The 24,015-nt window shown below is 42.2% G+C and overlaps 1 protein-coding gene across 1 annotated transcript; it reads right to left on the reverse strand.

The window, feature by feature from the left end:
- Positions 1-260: 260 nt before the first annotated feature.
- On the reverse strand, positions 261-22,386 carry slc9a7 (solute carrier family 9 member 7). The gene is made up of 16 exons (XM_044014915.1): positions 21,860-22,386; positions 18,611-18,813; positions 17,986-18,063; positions 15,433-15,509; positions 15,077-15,189; positions 14,851-14,956; positions 13,612-13,753; positions 13,422-13,527; positions 11,781-11,869; positions 11,534-11,647; positions 11,104-11,215; positions 10,514-10,667; positions 6,477-6,540; positions 5,425-5,507; positions 4,165-4,270; positions 261-3,137 (listed from the first exon to the last, which is right to left on the reverse strand). The coding sequence occupies exons 1-16, from the start codon at positions 22,155-22,157 to the stop codon at positions 2,874-2,876; spliced, it is 2,109 nt and encodes a 702-aa protein (XP_043870850.1). The 5' UTR covers positions 22,158-22,386; the 3' UTR covers positions 261-2,873.
- Positions 22,387-24,015: the final 1,629 nt, after the last annotated feature.

Here is a 24,015-nt window from a genome sequence, read left to right on the forward strand (position 1 = left end):
TTGACAAAATACAACAACCCTTCACTCCCATCATCCCCTCTGGCCAAAGCTCCGCCCCTGAAAAGTAAATATTCATCTTCTGTATCTGTTAACGGACAGAAGGCTCCACCCACTTGCGTCTATGAATATTACATTTGAAGACTTTCTTGTGATAATTGTGTTGAGGATAATCTTCATGTGGTTTATTATGTGGTCACATGACACACTGGGGACATTAAGGTGTCCTAAAACTGCACAAAGACAAACCACGCCCACATGGATCATGATTGGACGTTTTTTATTGACATGTTTTCTGTTGACATGCAAACTGCGAGACAGATCCATGTCCTGACAGCAGCTGCTCCTGGAGACAACTGTGTCCACACGTGGATGGACAGGCTGCGGCTTGCGTTTCTCAGCTCCAGACAGCTAGACATGGAGAGACAGAGACACACAACATGTGTCCTCTCCTCGAGGTCAAGTGTCAAACTCTGCTCCTTCCTCCAGTCTCTCTGTTTTAAAGTCGCCTCTCCTTGTTTTTGTCCACAAAGTCAAAGCAAACATCGCTGTTGTCACTTTGTCCCACACATGTGGACAAATAGAGTGTCTTCTGTCCTTGTGTGGACTTCACTGCAGGAGTCCAGAGACGCAGTAAAGAGGGGAAAGAGCGAGGGGTCTTTATCGCAGAGGAACGTAAACATGTGAAAGAGTTGGAGACAAAATTTGATAAATGGTTGTCCTTAGATGGAAAATCACTCAGTGTCTTTACATCAACACTTCAACTGAGACAGACAGATAGACAACTTACAGAGACTGAGGACAAAATTGTCTGTGAATGTGTGACGCCGCCTCCATAGGTGGCACTGTATCTCACTATCGATAGAGACAGACAGTGAGACGGATGGTGGGATGGACAGTGAGACAAATTAGATGGACATGTCTCTTGTGGTTGTCATGTTGTCTAAAGATGACGTCCACTAACAGTGCTGCAGTTTAGACGTGGTCTCCTTCTACTTCAGCGGCAAAGAGCGGCGAGGACATTATGGACAAGTCTGACTCCAGTCTGACTAAGTGTTTACATGCAGGAGTAATTAGACTATGAATCACATGATCCAGGTATGTTAGTCTGACTAACACGAGCTGGACTAACGAGTTTTTAGCGTAAACAAACTGAGTGACTTTCGGTTTCTACAGAACTTAAGGTTTGTTTTTTACGTGGTTAATGTTAGCTACTTATGTTATTGCTAGGTTTGCTAACTAGCAAGCTAATCTAGTTACATTTCATGCACAAAAACAGTGCAGCGACATTCCATAGGGGCCAGTAATGTGTGTGTATATGACACGCAAAAAAAGAAAGAAATTTTTGTTTCCTTTCAGAAATGCGATTTATTCTACGTATGTCGCACATGGAGTTTGAATGAGTTGATGACTTGGAACTGTAACTTCAGGGGGCGCTGCTGCGATTTAAAAACACTACTCGTAACTGGGAAAATATCTATCACAAATTCAGCAAAAAACAGTGTCACAGGATTCAAACAATTCACACGTCCACCTGACAACTGACAAAATTCCCCACTGAAGTTCGTGTTTATTTGTAAATAAATGTGTCATTGACGCGTCCAGGAAAGGTTGCATAGTGTGGCTTTAATTTACACTGCCATTTAAATGACATGTTCAGATTAACCAGAATATGGTCATACAATAATCAGATTATGACGATTCTGATCTGTCTTAATCTGATTATTAAAGTCCTGTCACAGGAAGTACACGGGAGTCATAGTCAGATTATCAGATTATAATCAGAAATATGATGAAACATTCATCATAGTGCATCATAGAATAAATCCTTGTTCACACATCATAAACTAGCGCCACACACGGAGCTCAGTACGTCTGTGGGGCCGGTTTCTGGGCTCCGGGTTAACCTGCGGGACGAGTCATTCACCCTGTGTGGGTTGGGCTAATCCAAAATAGTGAAAACAAGGGGGGTGTTCTCCGAAGACACGCTGTTACCTGTGAAACACGGATGCTCTGAAAACACCCCCATTAGCACTTGGTACTTGGTACCTCCTGATGAAATTAACCATAGACTGTATGAAATTAACATGGCAAAAAATCAAATATTCCTATGTTGAAAGCTAAAATTGATGTAACCCATTGGTTAATAATAAATGGGTTAGTTTTTCTCATACTATTGTTCTCTGTTTAAGTAATATCACTTGATCAAGCCTATTCTAACATTCCACATTACGAAATAAGTAATGAAAGTATGCATGTTCGTGCTGATATTGTATTAGATCGATTTCGGTATCAGCCAATACTCAAGGCTGCAATATCCCAGGAACGAGGATTATTGGATTTACATGATGAATGCAAACAAAGCAGAAGGACATCTTCTCAGGTCTGTGAAGCCACTCACTCATTCTTACATACTGCTCCTTTAACAGCAGTGAAACGCACGTACTGTAAATGTTTTTTGTTTTTTTTTACCTAAATGTTTTGAAAAATGTTTTTTGTGACAATATGAATGAAAACATGTGAGTGATTGAAGCGTCATGGATCAATCACATGATTAATTCTACCTCCTCCCCATTCTTCTTCTCTGGTTTGGAGGACATTTCTTTGTCTCTCTGTTGTCGCAGAGTTAAAACCATCGCGAGGTCACATGACTTCTTCTCTGCGATGAGGATGAAATGATCCTCCGGCTCCACCCTCAGGTCTGGAGGAGCTCAGCTCCGTCGCTCTGACTCCTCCCCTCCTGTCTCCTCCATGTCAGGACTGGACTCTCCGCCCACAGGAAGTAGAGAGAGCTGAGGGTGTGGCGGTGGTGGCGGTGGTGTGGGGTCAGGTCAGGTCAGCGATGTAGGTGGTGCAGGTGGGGGAGGAGGGCGGAGTCAGAGATGATCCTCCATGGGGAAAACGAGGCGCGTGCCGCGGCTCAGCAGATCCTGCTCACGGGAGTCCAGTTCACGCTCCAGCGCCTCCTCTGAGGTGCTGCCGCTCCGCTTCCCGTTCACGCTCCAGTCCGAGCCGCCAGCGGTATCAGCCCCGCCTCCAGACGCCCCGTTGGCTGTGATGGCCGTGTCACCGAAGGTGTAGGTCAGGTCGCCGTCATTACGGATGAGGTCAGCATCGTGATCTCCGAGCTGCTCGTGGTTCTGAAGACACAAAGACAAGAGAGAGACGAGAGACAGAGACAGAAGAGAGAGAGAGAGTGAGACACACACACAGAGAAGAGAGAGAGAGAGACAAGAGAGGAGAGAGAGAGAGACAGAGGAGAGAGGAGACAAACAGAGGAGAGGAGAGACAAGAAAGGAGAAAGAGATAGACAGAGGAGAGAGAAAGAAAGACGAGAGGAGAGAGAGATAGGAGGAGAGAGGAGAGAGGAGAGGAGGCCAGGAGGAGAGAGAGAGAGGAAGTGAGAGAGAGGGTCTGAAATATCCTTAAATGTAAAGTTAGGTTAAAGTTTCTTCAGCTAAAATTATCAAACATTTTTAACAGAACTAACCATCATCTCTTCTCACCTCTCTCCCTCCTCCTCCTCCCTCCCCTCCCTTCCCCTCCCCTTCCTCCCTCCCTCCTCCCTCCTTTCTCCTTCCTCCTTTCCTCTCCCTCCTCCTCCCTCCCTCCTCTCTTCCTCCCTCCCTCTCCTCCTCCTCCTCTCCTTTCCTCCTCCTCCTCTCTCCTCTCTCCTCTCCCTCCTTGTCTCCCTCCTCTGTGTCTAACACTCAGAGCAGTTTCTTTGTTTTGTAGTGAATGAATCTTCACCCTGTCATCTGTTCCCTGCTGAAGGCCTCACTGCTTCACAATGAGAGGGTGATTATGATTCTGAACAAACCAGCCTTGGTTTAAATATGAGAAAAAAAATCAGGAGAGCTAGTTTAGTGAGTTTGTGATAACAGTGATAACTGAAAACTCCATTTTCAAACACACATTCATGTGGATGTGACCTGATTTTCAGCACAATCTATTCTTTACAGAATGGATTTTCCACAGTCTGTGTGTGTGTGTGAGAGAGAGAGAGAGAGAGAGAGAGAGAGAGAGAGAGGAGGCAGGAGAGAGAGAGAGATGAGAGAGAGAGACAGGAGAGGGAGAGAGAGAGAGAGAGAGAGAGGAGGAGGGAGAGAGAGAGAGAGAGACCATGGATTTGTGTCAGGTCACTTTGTGACTGTGTGTTCCACTGACCTCGTACGCCCGGGGGCTGGTGAGGCAGCTGGCCAGAGGAGCACAGTATCCGGGCAGAGTGGAGGTGAGAGGAGGTCCACTGTGGGTCAGGATGGGCTTCAGGTAACTGCAAGGTGATTTAAGGACTAACATCGGAGAAGCTCGTCTCAATAACAGTGTTTTAAAAAGAGTTTAAAGTCAATGCGCTGCCGCATTAGGGCATCATGTTAGTCCACAATTAACATGAGATCATCTATATGTATAACAATATAACAATGTATAATAAAAGCATATAAAAAACACAATACCCAGAAAACAGAGCTGTGGATCTCATCAGCACAACAGATGCACTCCAGGCCTGTTGGGGGCAGCACTACAAGAACGTTCACTAATAAAATCTACTTCAGTTGAAGTCTACCATATCTATGTCACATGTTCACATCTTTATCTCACTGTGAGACAGACTTTTCCAACAGGAAACTGAAGTTTATAAACCACTCACTCTCCCACACCAAAGTCCATAGAGAAAATCAGTGATTTTAACATCACAGCACACAGCAGTTGTTGATCCACTGCTGCCTCCATCATTAAGTTCTAATGTCTTATTTTGTTAATTCGGCTTTTGAAATATTTCATTTTGACTTAACTCAGTGACACAAAGTGACCACACGAGGCAGCAGTGGACCAGCAGCTCCTGTGTCCCTGCCAGATAAAATCACTGATTTTCTCTATGGACTTTAGTGTGGGAGAGTGAGTGCTTTACAAACTTCAGTTTCCTGTTGACAGATCATGACAAAAGCTGTCAAAGATTACATTTGATGTTTTACATTTTGCTAAATTTAATAAAAGCCTGATGTTTGTAAACCACTCAACTCTCCCACCAATGATTTTAACATCACAGCACACAGGAGCTGCTGGTCCTCTGCTGCCCCGTGTGGTCACTTTGTGTCTCAATGAAATATTTTAAAAGCGAAATGACAAAATAAGACATTTGAACTTAGTGATGGAGGCAGCAGTGAATCCTGTGTGCTGTGATGTTAAAATCACTGATTTTCTCCATGGACTTTGGTGTGGGAGAGTGAGTGGTTTACAAACGTCAGTCTAACAGTGAGACAAAGACGTGGACGCGTTCCTCAGACGTCTAAAATCTTGTTATATCTTGTGTCTCTGCTGGCAGCCATGTTTTCACTGAGAGCAGCAGGCTGGTTCTCAGCAGCAGGGGGCGCTCACAGCACAGTCCGTCACTTTGAAAAAAGACACATGAAAGCATGAAAAGGATACTTGTGATCAAAGGAGTACCAGAGTCTGAAGAGCCAGGCGCTCTCCTGCTTGGTTTTACTCTGACCTTCACCCTGAGCTCCGTCCTGGACATACAACAAAAACACAGACACATGCATGAGATAATCCCAGATTATATCAGGCTAAAATAATCTTGTTCATTCATGTCCAGCTAAAGAACCTCTGACAACTCATGTGTTCATTTTAACTGGAACGTCAACATCAGTGTGTCCAATGATCAGCACTCAGCTGATCACATGACTGATCTGAGCGTGTGTGTGTGTGTGATTCTTGTAAGAAGGGAATTATAGTTTATATCAGATTTAATTCTCTATCTTATTCAAAAGTATTGTTTTCACCTTTTCTGTCCAGTTCATTTTTGTTGAAAAAAAATGTTTCCAAGTTTGAACGATTCTTTTGTTTTTTAATATAAAGCACGGTGACAAATGTCTTTGTGTCTTCCATGTTTTTGTAACTTTTTTGTTCATTTTAAGTTTGTTTTTTAACATTACAACTTTTTTATACTAATATCTTTTTTGTAACGTAACAACATTTTGTAAAATATAATACTATAATTTTTTCCGTAACAGTATTAAATTTATTGGTCATTTTTTGATAAACTTACTGCATTTCTGTAACATGATTACATTTTTTGGCATTTTTAAAAATAATCTTAGTGGTTTTTGTAACATTACTGTAGCTTTACTTATTTAGTAAAACATTTGACAAACATTTTAATGTTAATAAAATTTGTTTCCATGTTTGACTTTTTTTTATCATGGTTCTGATCTTAGTGCATCTTTGTGACATTGGAGACGTGTTTTTGTCACATTGAAGTCTGAAAGTGTAAAAACACTAATGTGTTAATAATAAACAGGAGCAGAAAAAAAGAAAAGTAAAAACCACTCGAGGACCAGTTCTTCTTCTTCTTTTTCTTCTTCTTCTTTCACTGTCCGTCACAGGAAGTTGATTCTCGATAAACTGCCTCATTTGCATATCCTCCTCACTCTTGCTGACACTGAAAAGCTTGAGTGTTAGAGTTTGTGGATCCTCACCCCCTGAAGGACCTGGAAGTTATCTCCACAGAACTGCAGGTCCTGATCCGCGTCCACACCCACCCTGAGACAACAAAGGACAACTTTAACATTCATGTCAGGAGCCACCCATGGGTCTCCATGGAGACCAGTGGAGAAGACTTCCACTCAGAAGTCAGAGTGAATAAAATATGAGGGTTAAGGGGAAACTTAAGGGAACCTGTGAGAGTGTTGGTAGGTAAAGTTTCCCTTAAATGTCCCCTTAACTGCCGACCAAGAAAAAACACACTTAAATGTTTGAAAACAGGCCTGTTACCATGGTTACACTTTAATATCTACACATTTGACCACACTGGAGGAGATGCAGACTTCAATCACTGCTGTGAGGTCATGTGACCTGATGTTGACTGTGACGTGTGAGGTCATGTGACCTGATGTTGACTGTGACGTGTGAGGTCATGTGACCTGACGTTGACTGTGACGCATGAGGTCACGTGACCTGGCATTGACTGTGGCGTGTGAGGTCACGTGACCTGACGTTGACTGTGACGCATGAGGTCACGCGATCTGACATTGACTGTGGCACGTGACTGTTGTGCGTGAGGTCATGTGATCTGACGTTGAGTGTCATGAATGAGGTCACGTGACCTGACGTTGACTGTGACACATGAGGTCATGTGACCTGACATTGACCATGGCACGTGACTGTTGTGCGTGAGGTCATGTGATCTGACGTTGAGTGTCGTGCGTGAGGTCATGTGACCTGACGTAGACTGTGGCGCTGCGACTGTCGGCGGAGGTCATGTGACCTGACGTTGACTGTGGTGTGTGAGGTCACGTGACCTGACGTTGACTGTGGCACGTGACTGTTGTGCGTGAGGTCATGTGATCTGATGTTGAGTGTCGTGCATGAGGTCACATGACCTGATGTTGACTGTGACACATGAGGTCATGTGACCTGACATTGACTGTGGCACGTGACTGTTGTGCGTGAGGTCATGTGATCTGACGTTGAGTGTCGCGGAGGTCATGCGTGACCCGGACGTAGACTGTGGCGCTCGTCGCGGGCGTGAGGTCATGTGATCTGGATGTTGAGTGTCGCGGCGCGGAGGTCATGCGGACCTGACGAGACTGTGGCGCTGCGGACTGTCGCGGCGCGGAGGTCATGTGACCCGACGCGTTGACTGTAGGCAGTGAGGTCACGGACCTGGCTGACTGTGGCACGCGGATCGTTAAAGCGTGAGGCAGTCAGCGTGGGATCTGATGTTGAGTAATGGGCGAGGTCACATGACCCGATGTTGACTCAGGACACATGAGGTCAGCGTGACCTGACATTGACTGCACGGACTGTTGCGCGGAGGTCATGTGATCTTGACGTTGAGTGTCGGCATGAGGTCATGTGACCTGACGTGAGACTGTGGCGCGGATCGTCGTAAGCGTGAGGTCATGTGATCTGATGTTGAGTGTCGTGCGTGAGGTCATGTGACCTGACGTAGACTGTGGCGTGTGACTGTCGTGCGTGAGGTCACGTGACCTGACGTAGACTGTGGCACATGACTGTTGTGCGTGAGGTCATGTGACCTGGCGTGACTGTGCGGCGTATCATGCGTGAGGTCATGTGACCTGTGCCACAGTCTATGTCAGGTCACATGACCTCACGCGCGACACTCAACGTCAGATCACATGACCTCACGCACTACAGTCACGCGCCACAGTCAACGTTAGGTCACATGACCTCACGCGCGACAGTCACGTGCCACAGTCTACGTCGCGTCACATGACCTGACGTTGACTGTGGCAGGTGAGGTCATGTGATCTGATGTCGACTGTGTCTGTTCACACTGAAGACAGACGTCACGTGTGAGTGTGGCGAGTTTTTATTTCACACATGTTTGTTGAGCAGCTTCTGGGAAAAACACAGAGGGCGAGTTTGTTTTTTACACCCTGGTGACAGAAGCACAGGATTTCACATCATCCAGAGAAAATGTGTGTGAGTGGAGCTACTGAGAGTTTCTCCTCAGGATGAAATCAGTCACAGAACACTTCCAGAATATGACGTCACACTGTGATACTGGGAAACCCTTTTTCACAGCAAAGAGAGTTTCCTTCACCAGAAAAACACAAGTAAACAGAGAGAAGAAGAGAAGAGAGAAACACACACTTTCACCACCAACACCAGTGAAAACCACTGTCACATACGACACCTGAAGTACTGCCTCTGTCCGAGCGTACGCCGCTGTTCCTGCACAGCTGAGCTTTGTCCAACTCTGACACACACACACACACACCTGTGTGATTTACCTGTGTGTAAACCACTCCACTGTGTAAACCACTTTGTGTCACTGAGTTAAGTCTAAATTAAATATTTCAAAAGCCAAATTAACAAAATAAGACATTTGAACTTAGTGATGGAGGCAGCAGTGGATCAACTCCTGTGTGTGATGCTAAAATCACTGATTTTCTCTAAGGACTTTGGTGTGGGAGAGTGAGTGCTTTACAAACTTCAGTTTCCTGTTGGAAAAGTCTGTCTAACAGTGAAATAAAGACATGAACATGTGACGTAGATAACACAGACTTAAACTGATGTAGATTTTATTAACCAAGTCTTTTTTTAAGTTACCAGATTTTAACTCAAGTAAATATTTCTAATGCAAAATAAACTATTACTAGTAAAATAATAACTTTTCATGTTCTGCTTCTTCTCCACTTGGAGTTAAAGTTGTAAAATGTCAGCACATGTAAAGAGAAACCAGAAACCAGAATCACAGAGAGGCACATGGCTGATTTAAGCCTGACATGTGCACCACATGGCCCGGTTACCATGGTGACGGGTTCACAGGGAGATTTTAGCAGCGCTCTAAACCTCCACAGAAAAAAAAACAACAACCCAAAAACAACAAAACAATAGTTTCTGCTCTGCCTGAGGAGGCAGCGCACATATTAAAGAGAGCCTGTTCACACACACACACACTCTCACATACACACAGACATAATCCGCTTTATCGTGACAAACAACAGCTCCCAGTGCATCATGGTCTAAAATAAGTCAGGCTGTCAGAGTGAAACAGCAGCAGAAACATCAGTAACAAATGTTATCATCAGTGTTGTTACTGTTATTATCACTGTACTGTTATTACTGTTACTACTGTTATTACTGTAATTACTGTAATTACTGTTGTTATTATTACTGTTACTGTTATTACTGTTACTGTTATTACTGCTGTTACTGTTTCTGCTGTTACTGTTATTACTCTTACTACTGTTACTGTTTTTACTGTTGTTACTGTATCTGTTGTTTCTGCTGTTACCGTTTCTGCTGTTTCTGCTGTTACTGTTTCTGTTGTTTCTACTGTTACTGTTTCTGCTGTTTTTGTTACTGCTGTTTCTGCTGTTTTTGTTACTGTTGTTTCTGCTGTTTCTGTTGTTACGGTTTCTGCTGTTACTGTTTCTGCTGTTACTGTTTCTGTTGTTTCCGTTTCTGCTGTTACTGTTTCTGCTTTCCGTTTCTGCTGTTGCTGCTGTTACTGTTTCTGCTGTTACCGTTTCTGCTGTTTTTGTTTCTGTTGTTTCTGCTGTTTCTGTTTCTGCTGTTACTGTTTCTGCTGTTTCTTTTTCTGTTGTTTCTGTTTCTGCTGTTTGCGACTGATTCAGTCATAATTTAACAGACAGCAGAGCGAGATTATTGAGCTGTTTTCTAACAGGAAGTGCTTGTATTCTTCAAACTCAAACTGGAGTCTCAGTTACTTTTAGAGTAGTGAACAACAACAGAAGCAGGAGCAGCAGACATACAGTACAGTAGACCTCTAGCACCATCTGCTGGATGGATTCAAAAACACCACCTGGAGCGCAAACAAGTTAGGGAGCACAAAAACAAACAAAAAAATAATTCTGATCATTGCAAACAAAAAGCATATTTTCAAACAAAAAGAATAAAATATTTTTGAATGACTAAATTGATATTTTATTTGTGTATTTTTGATTTTGTGGATAATTTCTGTTTTTGCTTGATTCATAAAGTGAAAATATCGACCCAAATCTAATTCCATAGTTCTGTTTACCTGATGTGTAACCATGACAACATGGGTGTGGTCCCTCCCCCAAACACCCACACAGTGAAGAAGACGATGAGGAGGGTGGTGGTGAACATCATCTGTCGGGCATAAGTGGCCGTGTCACGGATCGCTAAAGCAAACGCCATAGCTCCTCTCAAACCTGCAGAGAAACATCATCATAATACAAATATTTCAATAATAATACAACTATATCAATAATAACATTTTTCAGCTTCTTAAATGTGAGTATTTTCTACTTTCTTTGCACCTCTGCAAACACGGATCAATATTTGTACACTGTACTCTGTTCATATGTAGAATAGCTCAGAATTTGGCAGTCGGTCTGTTGATATGTAGAATAGCTCATTATTTGATAATAAGTCTATTGATTGATATTTAGAATAGCTCATTATTTGGCAATAGGTCTGTTGATTGATATTTAGAATAGCTCATTATTTGGCAGTCAGTCTCTTCTTCTTCCAGCTTGTATCTCGAGGTTGCCACAGCAGATCATCTGTCTCCATCTTGTCCCCTCCCACTGACAGAATTCTACACTGTAATGTAATTAAATGTAATTAAAGTTCATTCTTTCATACCTGCAAACATCATCATGTGCTGGAAGTTTCCCTTGATCTTGTGTCTTCGTCCGAGGTTGAGGAGGAAGGACAGAGGGTAGATGTTCAAAGCTCTGCCGATGAATATGGACAACTGACCACAGCTCAGGAAGGTTTGACTGGACAAGTTAAAGCTGAGCTGTCTGTCTGTCATCTGACAATGAACCACACATCTGTCCAACTGTCCACTGACAGCTGACCTACCTAGGACACCAGTGTGAGCAGAGACCACTTTGACATTGTTTGAATAAGAAATGCACGAGGGACAGGTGCTGTTATATACTTCATTTACTCTAATTTGACTGTTTTCATTACTAACTACAACAGTGTTTTTGTGACGACCTTCGTCTTCTTCCTTTGTGTGGTTGTGTTTATGAAACACAATGTTTGTTGAACAATAATAAAAGGATACAAAAGCCCCGATGATGAAGATGGGGCTGAAGATGTGATTCTGAAAGGTGAACAGAGCCAAGCCCATGTAGGAGAAGATGAAGTTCTCAGCCAGGAAGTGAAGAACCTCAAACAGCTGCAGAGAAAACAGAGAGGCTTCAGGCTGAGTGTGGACTTATAGAGCTCATCCTACAAAGTGCATCCCAACCAACACAGTTACCACTTAGTCACAGATGTTTATACAGATGTTTAGTCACAGATGTGATTACCTGCTTGGTTCTCTTCGTCGACTCCTCAGACAGATTATTGTACGTGTAGTGAGCCTGAGTGATTCCACAGAAGAGCACGGCCACCACACCTGTGACAGACAGACAGACAGAGAGAAGCAAAATTCAAAACAACTGAACACAACATACTTACTAACCCTATCTATATCTACTTGGATGAACAGTTGAATGAATGGACAGTTAACACTTGATGGTTCAGCTTCCACATGTTCATCCTGAGCATCGACAAATCCAGTGAAGTACTGGAAGTAAACGAGCCGCCATTGCTGCGGTGGCGACTCCCTGCAGTATATGCACGATTGAATGGGAACTGAGAGCTAAGAAGTGTACATTTCTACTTTTACCTCTACTTTTTAAGCAGCATTCATTTTGACAACGAGGTCTAGGAAGTCGGGAAAAAGTGGATCAAAAATATTAACAGAGGGGACTTTGTTCCTAACAGCAACAGCATGATAACTTTTGGTTTGACCACAATGTAAACATCAAGTAGCTGAGTTAATCAACAACTACTCACATTACTGTCATTCACTGTGGAGTACTCATACTTTTGGGAGTTTTTCTTAAAGGCGACATAGACCGAAAGCTCCAATTAATGCTGCGTTTGTGTGTGCGTATCTGCGTCATTACCTCGATTATGAAACCCTAAAGAACAAACAGTTCAGCCACTGCTGAGAAAATAGGCTTTTATTGTTTTCCTGGGCTCTGCGAAGTGAATCGGCACTTCCGTAGGTTGTTGTTGTCATCAGTATACCTCACCACTCCTCTCACCACCGTAGCGCCTCCTGGTGCGGCACTAGTCCGGGCACATCCGGTTGCGTACATTCAACCGCAGAAGAAGAAGAACTACTCTCGTTGTAGCTGCTGAGATGCAGAGCATCCACCGTGCCAGAGGGGAGCTGTGTATCTGAGAGCTGGCCTACCAATTACGTCACTTCCAGGTACCTGGCCAATCACAGGATAGTGTGAAAGCTCTCGTTGGCTGGCCAATCACAACACAGTCCACGTTCTGGGGGTGTTATTTTGGTCTGAAAGGAGATATTTGGATCGGCTCGTTTGCAGCGATTAGGAGGTTTTTAATCATGAAAACAAGTTAATATATGTAAGTAGACCTCCATAACTAACATATATGTGTGATACAAGCATTCTATGTCACCTTTAAGTCTGTAATTTTACATTACATTGCCATCTGGGGTGGAGTGGCTCAGTGGTTAAGACCGGTACCCTATGTGCGATAAACATCATGGTCGCAATGGTCGCAAGTTTGATTCCACCCCACGCTGATTGTACTCAATTCCATTGTAAGTCGTAATGTAATCTGCTTCGTTACTTTTACAACCATCATTTGCTACTGAGTAGGTGACAGTTTGAATGAATATGCAGACTCTGAGCTGCAAAACGCTGCAGCAGCCACAGGTTTGGAGAAGTGACCATGACCACTGTGCAGAACAGAGCAGGACAGCAAACAGTGACAGACCACATGCCAACGCAGTGATGATGGCGTTGCTAGATGGCGAAAACCTGTTATTGTTTGTTTGTTTACTTCCTGTCACTGTGAACATGTGTGTGTGTGTGTGTGTGTGTGTGTGTGTGTGTGTGTGTGTGTGTGTGTGAGACGTCACTCACCTGTGAACCCACAGGCCTCTGCTAACAGGAAGTTGCTCCAGGACATGAGGAAGAAGAGCGCCGTCTCCAGCAGAGGGAAACAGTGAAGTTTGGTGAACTTGGTGACGTTGAAACGTTGAGTTAAAGAACACGTTGAAACACGATGAATCTGTACCAATGATGCCTGCTTTTATTTTGAAAGGAAGGATATGAGAGCGGTGACGACTCCTGTGGCGGCTCCCATCACAAATGAGCCACTGAAAATCCCCAGAAAAACTCCTACAGATTTAAAAAACGCAGCAGCATCAAACATGTGAGTGTTTGCTCCACTGGGCTGGTACGCAACGATGGACCTGCAAACACACACAACACAGAGATTACACTGAGTTACATGAAGCAGCCTGAAGAAAATTATTGGGATTCAGGAGATTATTGTGAAAATGGTGAAAATATGCCTTCATTTTTGTTTTCTTTGTTAAAAAGTGTGAATGTGCAGGGATTTTTGTGCATAATCTACCTTTATTTGGTCTGAATCTGTGACCTTTTAGAAAATGTAAATTAAATAAACAAAAAACTCCAGAAAAATCACGATACGACAGTCACGATACAATATTATTACCATATTGCGATATACTAAGTACTTTCTGATGGCACTTTGTACGTTAGTGATGAAGATCACAATAATGGAAAGGAACCAGCAACTAATGAGTGTTTTTTTATGACATTATACATTATCAAATATATAATAACATAAACATACAATTTCCTTTTTCTGTTATGAATGTATTTAATCTCTTATATTTATGGAAACATCTGTTTTATTTCAAATAAAACTGATCTGCATCTGGTTTCAAATTTAACAAAAGTGTGTCTGCCAGTAGAGGGAGTGAGAGAGCTGTGTGCTGCACCACACGCGCACGCACACACACACAGACACACACATCTTGCCAAAATATTATTATTATTATATTACAAATATGCTTCGATATTAGACCATTCTACGTGTTTTCATTAAAATAAAAAAAACAGGAAAAACTGGTTTTAGTCACTAAAAATGAGTAAAGTTAATAAAATCTATGTCAGTTTAAGTCTCTGATATCTACGTCACATGTTCACGTCTTTATCTCACTGTTAGACAGAATTTTCCAACAGGAAACTGAAGTTTATAAACCACTCACTCTCCCTCACCAAAGTCCATAGAGAAAATCAGTGATAACATCACAGCACACAGGAGTTGTTGATCCACTGCTGCCTCCATCACTAAGTTCTAATGTCTTATTTTGTAAAATTTGGCTTTTGAAATATTTTATCAAGACTTAACTCAGTGACACAAAGTGACCACACGAGGCAGCAGTAGACCAGCAGCTCCTGTGTCCCTGCCAGCTAAAATGACTGATTTTCTCTATGGAATTTGTTGTGGGAGAGTGAGGGGTTTGTTCTTGTGACTTACGAGGACAGAACGATGGCGACTGCGTCGTTCATAACACTTTCTCCAAATAGCAGAGCATAAAGGTCACCGTCTGCATGGAGCTCATTGAAAATGGCCAACACTGTCACTGAAACACAGGATGAAAAACAAAAAATATAGACTTTTATATATTATGTTGAAACACAGATGGTACAATAAATATAATAATTATAATTATAATGTTGCAGTTGTGAGGTGAAGATTAAACCTGGATCGGTGGCAGAAATGACGGCCCCAAAGAAGAGACAGTCAGTGTAGTAGAACTTGTCCGTCAGCTGACCGACCACTTGCATCAGTTTGACCACACCGTACATGAGATTACTGCAGGTCAACACACACTTTCATCACCCTCACATGAAACAAAATCATTCAAGATCAAGTTCAAGTTGACTTTTTACCTCATGGTTTTGACTTTTTACCTCATGGGTTTGAGTACTTTGTTTCACAATTTCTATTTTTACATCATAATTAAACATAATATCTTAAAAAACATCCTTAAGATTGTATTTACGGCATTTTATCTGATAGGATTTAGTTTTTGTGACAATGACGACGACGACTCACCCGATAACAAAACATGAGATGGCCGTTCCAAGGAAGGCGTACGTGATGATGGAGCCCAGATTTCTGAAGAAGTGTCTCTGCAAAAAAGACAAAAAAGTTCTTGTTCAAGTTTGTGTTTGTTAGTTTTCAAGTGTACAACGTCATTTGACCAAATTTTATCTACTAATGTTTGTCACATAAAACATTAGTAACATTATGAAGAATGTATTTCCTGAATCCAAAATCATGTTATTATTTATGGCTGTGTGTGTTGTTGTTGAACTGGTTGCACACGAATGATGAAGTAAAACTGCTGCTGCAGCTGCTGCTGCTTCCTGAGCATGAAGTGACTTTGACCCAGAGAGAAAAACACATGAATATTACTTTAAAAGTGTGTCAGTGAGCCACAGAGGTTTACAAACTTCTTCCCTCTTTTATTTTGAAGGTCACACACCTTATATTGACATTATCACAGCTGTTAAATCTCTTAAGGTTTTTTTTCTCTGTCCACAAAAAGGGATATAAATGAATAAATCATAAAAAAACACACCATAACTATTACAATCATGATGAGAATAATGATAATAAAACTAAAACAACAAATTCATTAAAAGCTATTAAAAAAACTAAAACATGATTTAAATATGAAAATACGCTGATTTTGAAGTTTAATTGAACTCACTTTTCTCCCTGATTGTTTACATGGTTTTTTTTGTTCATTTAGAGTAAAACTGAAGTATTTCAGTGAGACAAACGTTAGCAGAATCTCAGAATGTTGGATAAATAAGTTAAAAAACTAAAACTACGCTTCACTTATGGATCATGTGACTCAGTTTATTTTCCTTGATGTGGATTTGAATTAACTTTAAAAGTTATTTTTCTTTCAAATATATATTTACAAACACACGTTTAAGTGTGCATTTATCAGAGAGACAAAAGAAAAAGTCCCGTCCCCACCACCACTTCCTGTTTCATGAGTTCTGTTGTCTGACTCAGCAAATTCCCCCCTCCCAGATTTGCTGACACTGAAATAAAATTATCAAGATTTCAAAAACCTGTTTTTAGTTTTTTAAGTTACAGTAACAGAAAACACAGGATTTGGACTGTGAATTATTTAAACTACGCTCAGTAAATACTGTCTTTTTGGCAGCAACTGTTGGCTAACTGTTAGCTAACAGATTTCCATACAAAGATGGCTGCCACTGTACAAACTCTGCTACTTTAACATTAATTTCACTTCTCTCCTGATCATAAATCCGTCGTACACGTTATCGTACTGTGCCATTTTTAATCCGTAAAATTGGGATTTTTGATGTAAACGGACAGTTAGCTAACAGCATGAATACGTTAGCCTAACGTTAGCAGAGGAAACACTGAAGATAACGTCATGACGTCATGACGTTATCTTCAGTGTTTGTTACAACAAACATCATCAAAATGTTGTGATTATGTGGACCATCTTCGTTAAACGGAGCTGAAATTATCACAAAAACATGCAGCACCCCCTTGTGGCACTTCAGAGTAAATTAGTAGGGCTGTATGTTGGCGAGTTAGACCGTTTCAAATCACTCATGAAAGTCAAAAACATAAGTATAATGGACATTTACATTTACTGAGAGTTTTATCGCGATGTGTACTACAAACGACACAAAGTGGAAAAAATGTTAAACGAATGAGCTTGGGATGTTTGTCCATTCAGGCTACTGTAGAAGCAAGATGGCCGCCTCTACAAAGCAAGGCCCTTGCCTAAAGGAAACAAAGCTCTTAGTCGTGCGTTTTATTTACATCAGAGCTGCAGTGACCTCACGTATCCTGCGCTAACCATTGTTAGCAACACCAGTCAATAACATCGTTCTACGTGATATTTGGTTCATACAAACATCGTAGAAACAGGTTTACAGTTTCAAATTAAACAGTTCTTTGTGTACGACCAATTTATCGTGAAACAAATATGACAAAAATCCAATTAACGGTAAAAGTAGCAGAGTGGCAGCCAGCTTAGAATCCTAACTCAGGGTGTGTGTGAGGTGACTCCAAGTTTCCGAGCTGGAAATCCGAGTTCAGGGATGACCTCGGAAGTTCCAAATTCCGACTACAAATAGAACACAGAATTACACTAAGTCTACAAAACACATTTTCATTTTAAAGTGATTCTACACTGGAAAACAAAGAGTACATTTTTGCCAATAAATAAAAGTTTTCAAGCAATAATAATAACATAGTAAAAGCACAGATCCAGGACAATGATTCCCAGAATGACTCTGATCTGTTGCTTCACAACAATGAAAAGCAGGAACAGCTCATATTGTCTGCATCAGCCGTTATTTTTTCTTAGCCAGAGAGGAAATGAAAGACATCTGCTCTGGACTTCCCCTCAAGAGCAGCTACTTATGTTCTGCAAAGAACTGACTGCTCTCACACCATGACCAATCACAGCGCTGCTGCTCCTCTGTCCACTGTGACAGCAGTCAGTGTCACCTATCACACACACACACACACACACACACACACACACACACACACACACACACACACACACACACACACACACACACACACACACACACAGCTCACCTTCTTTAGACTGTAGCCTGCATGGAAGATGATAGGAGGCAGCAGAATGTTGAAAAACACTTCAGGGTCAAAGGTCACCTGGGAAAGAAGGAAATTGCCATCAGAAATGGACTCAGACTCTGCTTTATCTCAGAGTTAGACAGGAAACTGAAGTTTGTAAAGCACTCACTCTCCCACACCAAAGTCCATAGAGTAAATCAGTGATGTGATTTTAGCTCACAGGGCCACAGGAGCTGCTGGTCCTCTGCTGCCTCGTGTGGTCACTTTGTGTCACTGAGGTCAATCTGAACAAAGGGTTTCAAACACTGAAGTGACAAAATAAGACATTTGAACTTAGTGAAGGAGGCAGCAGTGGATCAACAACTCCTGTGTGCTGTGATGTTAAAATCACTGATTTTCTCTATGGACTTTGGTGTGGGAGAGTGAGTGCTTTACAAACTTCAGTTTCCTGTTGGAAAAGTCTATCTGACACTGAGATAAAGATGTCAACATGTGACGTAGATATCGCAGACTTAAACTGATGCAGATTTTATTGTCCTCTGTGTCTCAGGCTGGTTCTCAGCAGCAGGGGGCGCTGACAGCACAGTCCAGGCATCAAATAAACACCTGATCTGTCCTCCGTTACCTTGCGCAGCATGTCATTCTGCTCCACGTTGTGTATCTCTCCAGAGTTGATCTCTCCTTTGATGGTGTACTCAAAGAACTTGCCGCTGACGTTGAGCAGCAGAGTGCTGGTGGGTCTTTCCTTCAGAGAACAGCTGGGCGGCGTCTTGTTGTGGTAGCTGGTGGCGGGAATGCCGTATCTCAGAATCACACCGACAAGCAAACCTAAGGACATCAGAGAAAGAAAGAGGACCATGTTAATGTTACAAAATGGCCGCCTCATATGGTTACCCCTCTCATGAGCATCATGAGGAGTTTATGGCTGTAGAAGAAGAGAACTTTCACTTTCCATATCTGTCACTTATTCAACCGTTTAAGAATGACAGTCCTGAGAAGCTAACGTCACAGACGTGTGACGGTGAATGACAAGTATATGAGTGCAGAGCTCTTTTTCTCTGCTTTTTGGCATCCATCTATCTTCTACCACTTTATCCTCCACGTGAGGGCCACAGGGGGCGCTGTGTCAATCTCAACTGACATAGGGCAAGAGGCGGAATCACAACCTGGACAAACAACCATTCACATTCGCACCTGTGGTCAATTTACGGTCTAATTCACCGAATCCCCATATTGCATATTTTGGACCCCCACACACACACACACACAAGGAGAACATGCAGAAAGAATCTTGTTCTGACCGGGTCAAGAACCCGGGTCTTCTTGCTGCAAAGGCAAGAGTGTTGACCACTACACCACCCGTGTGGCCCATCACACTTCCACTTATTTAAAATCAACAGTCTCTGTCTGCCTCTGCTGTCATGGTGAACACCCTCATCACCTCCCGTATGGACTACAGAAACTCTCTCCTCCACTCTCCTTAATTAACTCCCATCCATAAGGCACCTCCCTCTGTTCTGCAGCATCTCCGCTGACTCTCACACACCATAATAATCTCACTCCTCCTTTACCTCGACCTCAGAGTATGAGTCTGTGATGGGACTTGAGCGTCTGAAGACGTGATCAATGAGAGAAACAGCGTCACAGTTGTGCCGAGTCATGTTCAGCTGAAACATCCACACCAGAGTCTGGTGTTTTTCTTCTCAGCTTATCAGACGATCCATCAGTCACATGAGTCACTCATTAACCACAGGTCTCACATCACAAACACGCAGACTTTGATTTGTTTTCTTGTTAAAAAACAAACTGTGCTCTTCGTCCGGGTCAAACTTATGCACATGAATCATTTAACATGTTAAACAATCTCGACAGAAACAGCACTTTGTTGAACTATGAATGTTGTGAGAAGGATGCTCTCCCACACCAAAGTCCATAGATAAAATCACTGATTTTAACATCACAGCACACAGGAGTTGTTGATTCACTGCTGCCTCCATCACAAATGTCTTATTTCGTACTATTCTACATTTAAATTAATTTGTTCAGCTTTACGTCAGTGACACAAAGTGACCACACGAGGCAGCAACAGACCAGCAGCTCCTGTGTGCTGTGATGTTAAAATCACTGATTTTCTCAATGGACTTTGGTGTGGGAGAGTGAGTGGTCTACAAACTTCAGTTTCCTGTTGGAAAAGTCTGTTAAAAGCGAACATGTGACAGATATTGCAGTCTTTTGTTGAGGGGTTAAAATCAGGTTAGAACCTCATACAAACACAGTGCAAACATCTTGAACTGTCCCTTTAAAGGAAGTAAAAAAGAGTGAAAAGTCTCAAGCGTAACAATAATAAAATTTAAAGTAGGAAACTTACACTCATGTTTACTTATGCTTGATAAATGTAATCATGTCAAGATGTTGTCAAAATGTAGGAAACATGATGCAGATATTTGTTACTTTACTTACAACAGAATAAAAGTCGTTTCATTACAAAGACATCTTACAAAAAATAACACGACTTCCTGTGTTTTGAGAGCTGACAGTAGAGGGCATAATGTTTATTAAGTGTTCCTGCTAATGCTATCACACAATGTCATATCAACATAAAACGAAAATGATCGTCGGTCACGTTGTTATTGCCATGATCGTCGCTCACATTTTTATTGCCATGATCGTCAGTCACATTGTTATTGCGATGATCGTAAGTCACATTGTTATTGCGATGATCGTCAGTCAAGTTGTTATTGCGATGATCGTCAGTCACGCTGTTATTGCAATGATCGTCGCTCAGGTTTTTATTGCCATGATCGTCGGTCACGTTGTTAACGTGATGATCGTCCACATTGTTGGCGCCAGGTTGTCCGCTTATTAACGGATCGTCACATCTGATCATCAGTAATGATGCGTGTCCATTTGTTATGATGATCGTCAGTCACATGCATGATAATTCTGCGATGCGTTATTATGCGTGATGCGTCCACATGTATTTATTGCCATGATCGTGTCCGTTTGTTATGCGATGATCGTCAGTCAGGTTGTTACTGCGATGATCGTCGGTCAAGTTGTTATTGCGATGATCGTCGGTCAAGTTGTTACTGCGATGATCGTCGTTGTTTGTTACTTGCGAAGTTGTTATTGCGATGATCGTCGGTCACATCATTATTGCCATGACCATCAACGTCTACTTTAAACTCATTTTGGTCAGAAAAAAATTGTAGTAGTTTTCCTTCATTATCCACTGTTTTATGTAAACATAACAAGGATCGTAAATCGATCTGCAACCTGTACATGTTTAATTTTTAGTTGGACCTTAAACAATTCTGAACTCGGAAAATCTCGCCAGCCCCAACATGAGGATTCCAAGATGCTACTTTTAGCGTTATTAGTGATTCCGTCATATTTGTTTCGCAGTTAATCTGTACACATAGTTCTGTTTCATTTTTAACTGTAGACGGGATGTTTTTTTTGTGTGATAAAATACCATGTTGAGCATTGCAACGACTGGTAATGCTAACAATAGCTAAACCAAGAAAAGTTCCATCACTCCCAGTTCCGACCTCCGGCGTAAATGGAACAATGGAATGGTGAGATATGCAGCGTTTCAAGTCACGTGGAGAAATTTACAATTTTCACTATTTACGATTATCGCAATACTGGATATTCACCACAATTCACTGATTTAATCACGATATGTGATGAAATCGTGGCGTTTGGTGAGGTCAGTGGATCAGCGGAAGCTTCTATAAGGCGAAGCGGTGCCAGAAAAACAATGCGTTCACATGTGTGAGAACCAGCAGAACCGGAATCACGCAGAGGCTGCGGGTGAAAGTGAAGGTGATGACGTCATCACACCGACGGGGACCGAGCGAGCGCGTCTCACCGTAAATCATCGCCAGCCCGGTCTCGTGGAGGAAGCGGACGCGGCGGTGCTTGAAGAGCCAGATGGTGAGGATGGTGGCGGTGAGCAGCAGGATGAAGGTCAGCAGATTGACGCTGTCCTGACGGTGACTCTCCTCCGCCTCCTTCTCCGTGGTCAGCTCCTCCATGGCGGCTCCTTCCTCCTCCGCCGTCAGAGCCTGCAGCTGCTGCAGGAGCACGAGCAGGAGCACGAGCAGCGAGGAGGAGGAGGAGGAGGAGAGCAGGAGAGACATCTTCATCATCTTCATCATCCTCAACATCAGTCAGTGTGAGGAGTCTGCTGCGGCTGCTGCAACACACACTCACTCTCACACACACTCAGCTGATCCACTGCACACACACACACACACACACACACACACCGGACAGTTCAACCTTTTAAAGGTACACTGCGTAAAAAACACTAACGTGTGAGGAAGCAGCTCGTGTTCGATATGACACGATATTAACGTTTCCTGTGACTCTGTGAAAAAATACACTAAGATACAATAGATCTTTTTATAAAGGTATGCAAACTTAAATGGGCGGAGCCTCCTGTCCACACTCAAAGATGAACCAATGTTACAATGAGTCACAAGACCCAAAAAGTCCAGGTTACAAAAACATGTCCAATGATACAAAATGTAGTTAAATTGCAAAAGAAATGTGTTAATGTCACAAAAATGATTTTACCAAAACATTGACAAAATGTTTTGTTCCAAAAAATGAGTCACATGACCAAGCAAAGTCACAAAATGTAGTTTCATTTCTTATTCTATAACATTATAAAATGTCCTCTGGGGTTTTGAAATGTGCTTATGGATAAAATAAAAATTAAATAAATAAATACTCCAGGGTGAGACAGATCACAGTGCTGTGGATCTCCACCTGCTGAGTCATGATCCCGAGGTTCTGATGACTGTGCACTTTGTTTTTTGTGTGCCTGCTCTTCAGAAACAGGTCTGTGCTCCAACGTTTAAAACAGGAAAAGAAGGAGGAAAAGAAATCCTGTTTGGATAAAGTGGAGGGTGTTTATACCACGGGGCACAGGTAGAGGGCGCTGAGGGGGCAATGTGAAATATATACATCATGACAATCAAATTAGGGCCACAGTTTAAGTCTACGATATCTATGTCACACGATCATCAGTCTTGTTGTTATTACGACGATTGTCGGTCACATTATTATTGCTACAATCGTCGATGATCGCCAGTCATGTTGTTATTGCGATGATCGTCAGTCATGTTGTTATTGCGATCATGCCGATGATTCCGATCGGATCATGTTGTTATTGCATGATTCATGTTATTGCGATGATCGTCAGTCATGTTGAAGTTTGTAAACCACTCACTCTCCCACACCAACGTCCATAGAGAAAATCAATGATTTTAGAAGGCGGGGACACAGGAGCTGCTGGCCTACTGCTGCCTCGTGTGGTCACTTTGTGTCACTGAGGTCAATATGAACAAAGGATTTTAAAAGCCAAATTTTACAAAATAAGACATTTGAACTTAGTGATGGAGGCAGCAGTGGATCAACAACTCCTGTGATGTTAAAATCACTGATTTTCTCTATGGACTTTGGTGTGGGAGAGTGAAAGTCTGGAATAGGTTAAAGCTATTTTTTTACATTTCCTATCCATACTTGAGGTATTAGAGAAAATATGGAAAAGAAAATTATATTTGTATTTTCATTACTTCTAACATGTTTCAAAGATATAAAACCTCTTAAATTAAACTTATCTTTATGTAAAAAAAACAATCAGAAAGACTTCTCTGTTTATTTTGACTTCTGTTCCAGGAAACGTCAGAGTATGTTCTGTATTCAAACACATTTAAAATAAAGATGATTGCATGGAACTTTGTCAATAAACTAAGACTTGAGTCTTTATTCACACTTGTGTTGCTTTATATTAATGTTATGACACTGAAGCCAAAGCCATGTGTTTCATATCCTGGAATGAAATGAATGTTTAACTAGGGGCCTAAAGGTGAACACACACACATCCACACCCACAGGGTGGATCTTTGGACATGTGTGGGTGGTGGGGGTGTGGGTGGGGTGTCAGGGCCACAGAACAGGTTATTCCGGCCCTGCTTTGTAACACTTTGGTTTCATGTTGATGTTACTGTTATTGTA

The sequence above is a fragment of the Solea senegalensis genome, unplaced genomic scaffold, assembly GCF_019176455.1.
Source record: "Solea senegalensis isolate Sse05_10M unplaced genomic scaffold, IFAPA_SoseM_1 scf7180000012646, whole genome shotgun sequence".
NCBI lineage: Eukaryota > Metazoa > Chordata > Actinopteri > Pleuronectiformes > Soleidae > Solea > Solea senegalensis.

Bases quoted from the DNA above. Each gene is read 5' to 3' on its own strand.
- slc9a7 (XM_044014915.1), bottom strand. From the start codon at position 22,157: ATGTTGAGGATGATGAAGATGATGAAGATGTCTCTCCTGCTCTCCTCC. The intron at 10,668-11,103 runs GTATGAAAGAAT...GTTTCTCTGCAG, and splicing joins GCACATGATGATGTTTGCAG to GTTTGAGAGGAGCTATGGCG. The intron at 6,541-10,513 runs GTAAACAGAACT...TTGTTGTCTCAG, and splicing joins TTGTCATGGTTACACATCAG to GGTGGGTGTGGACGCGGATC.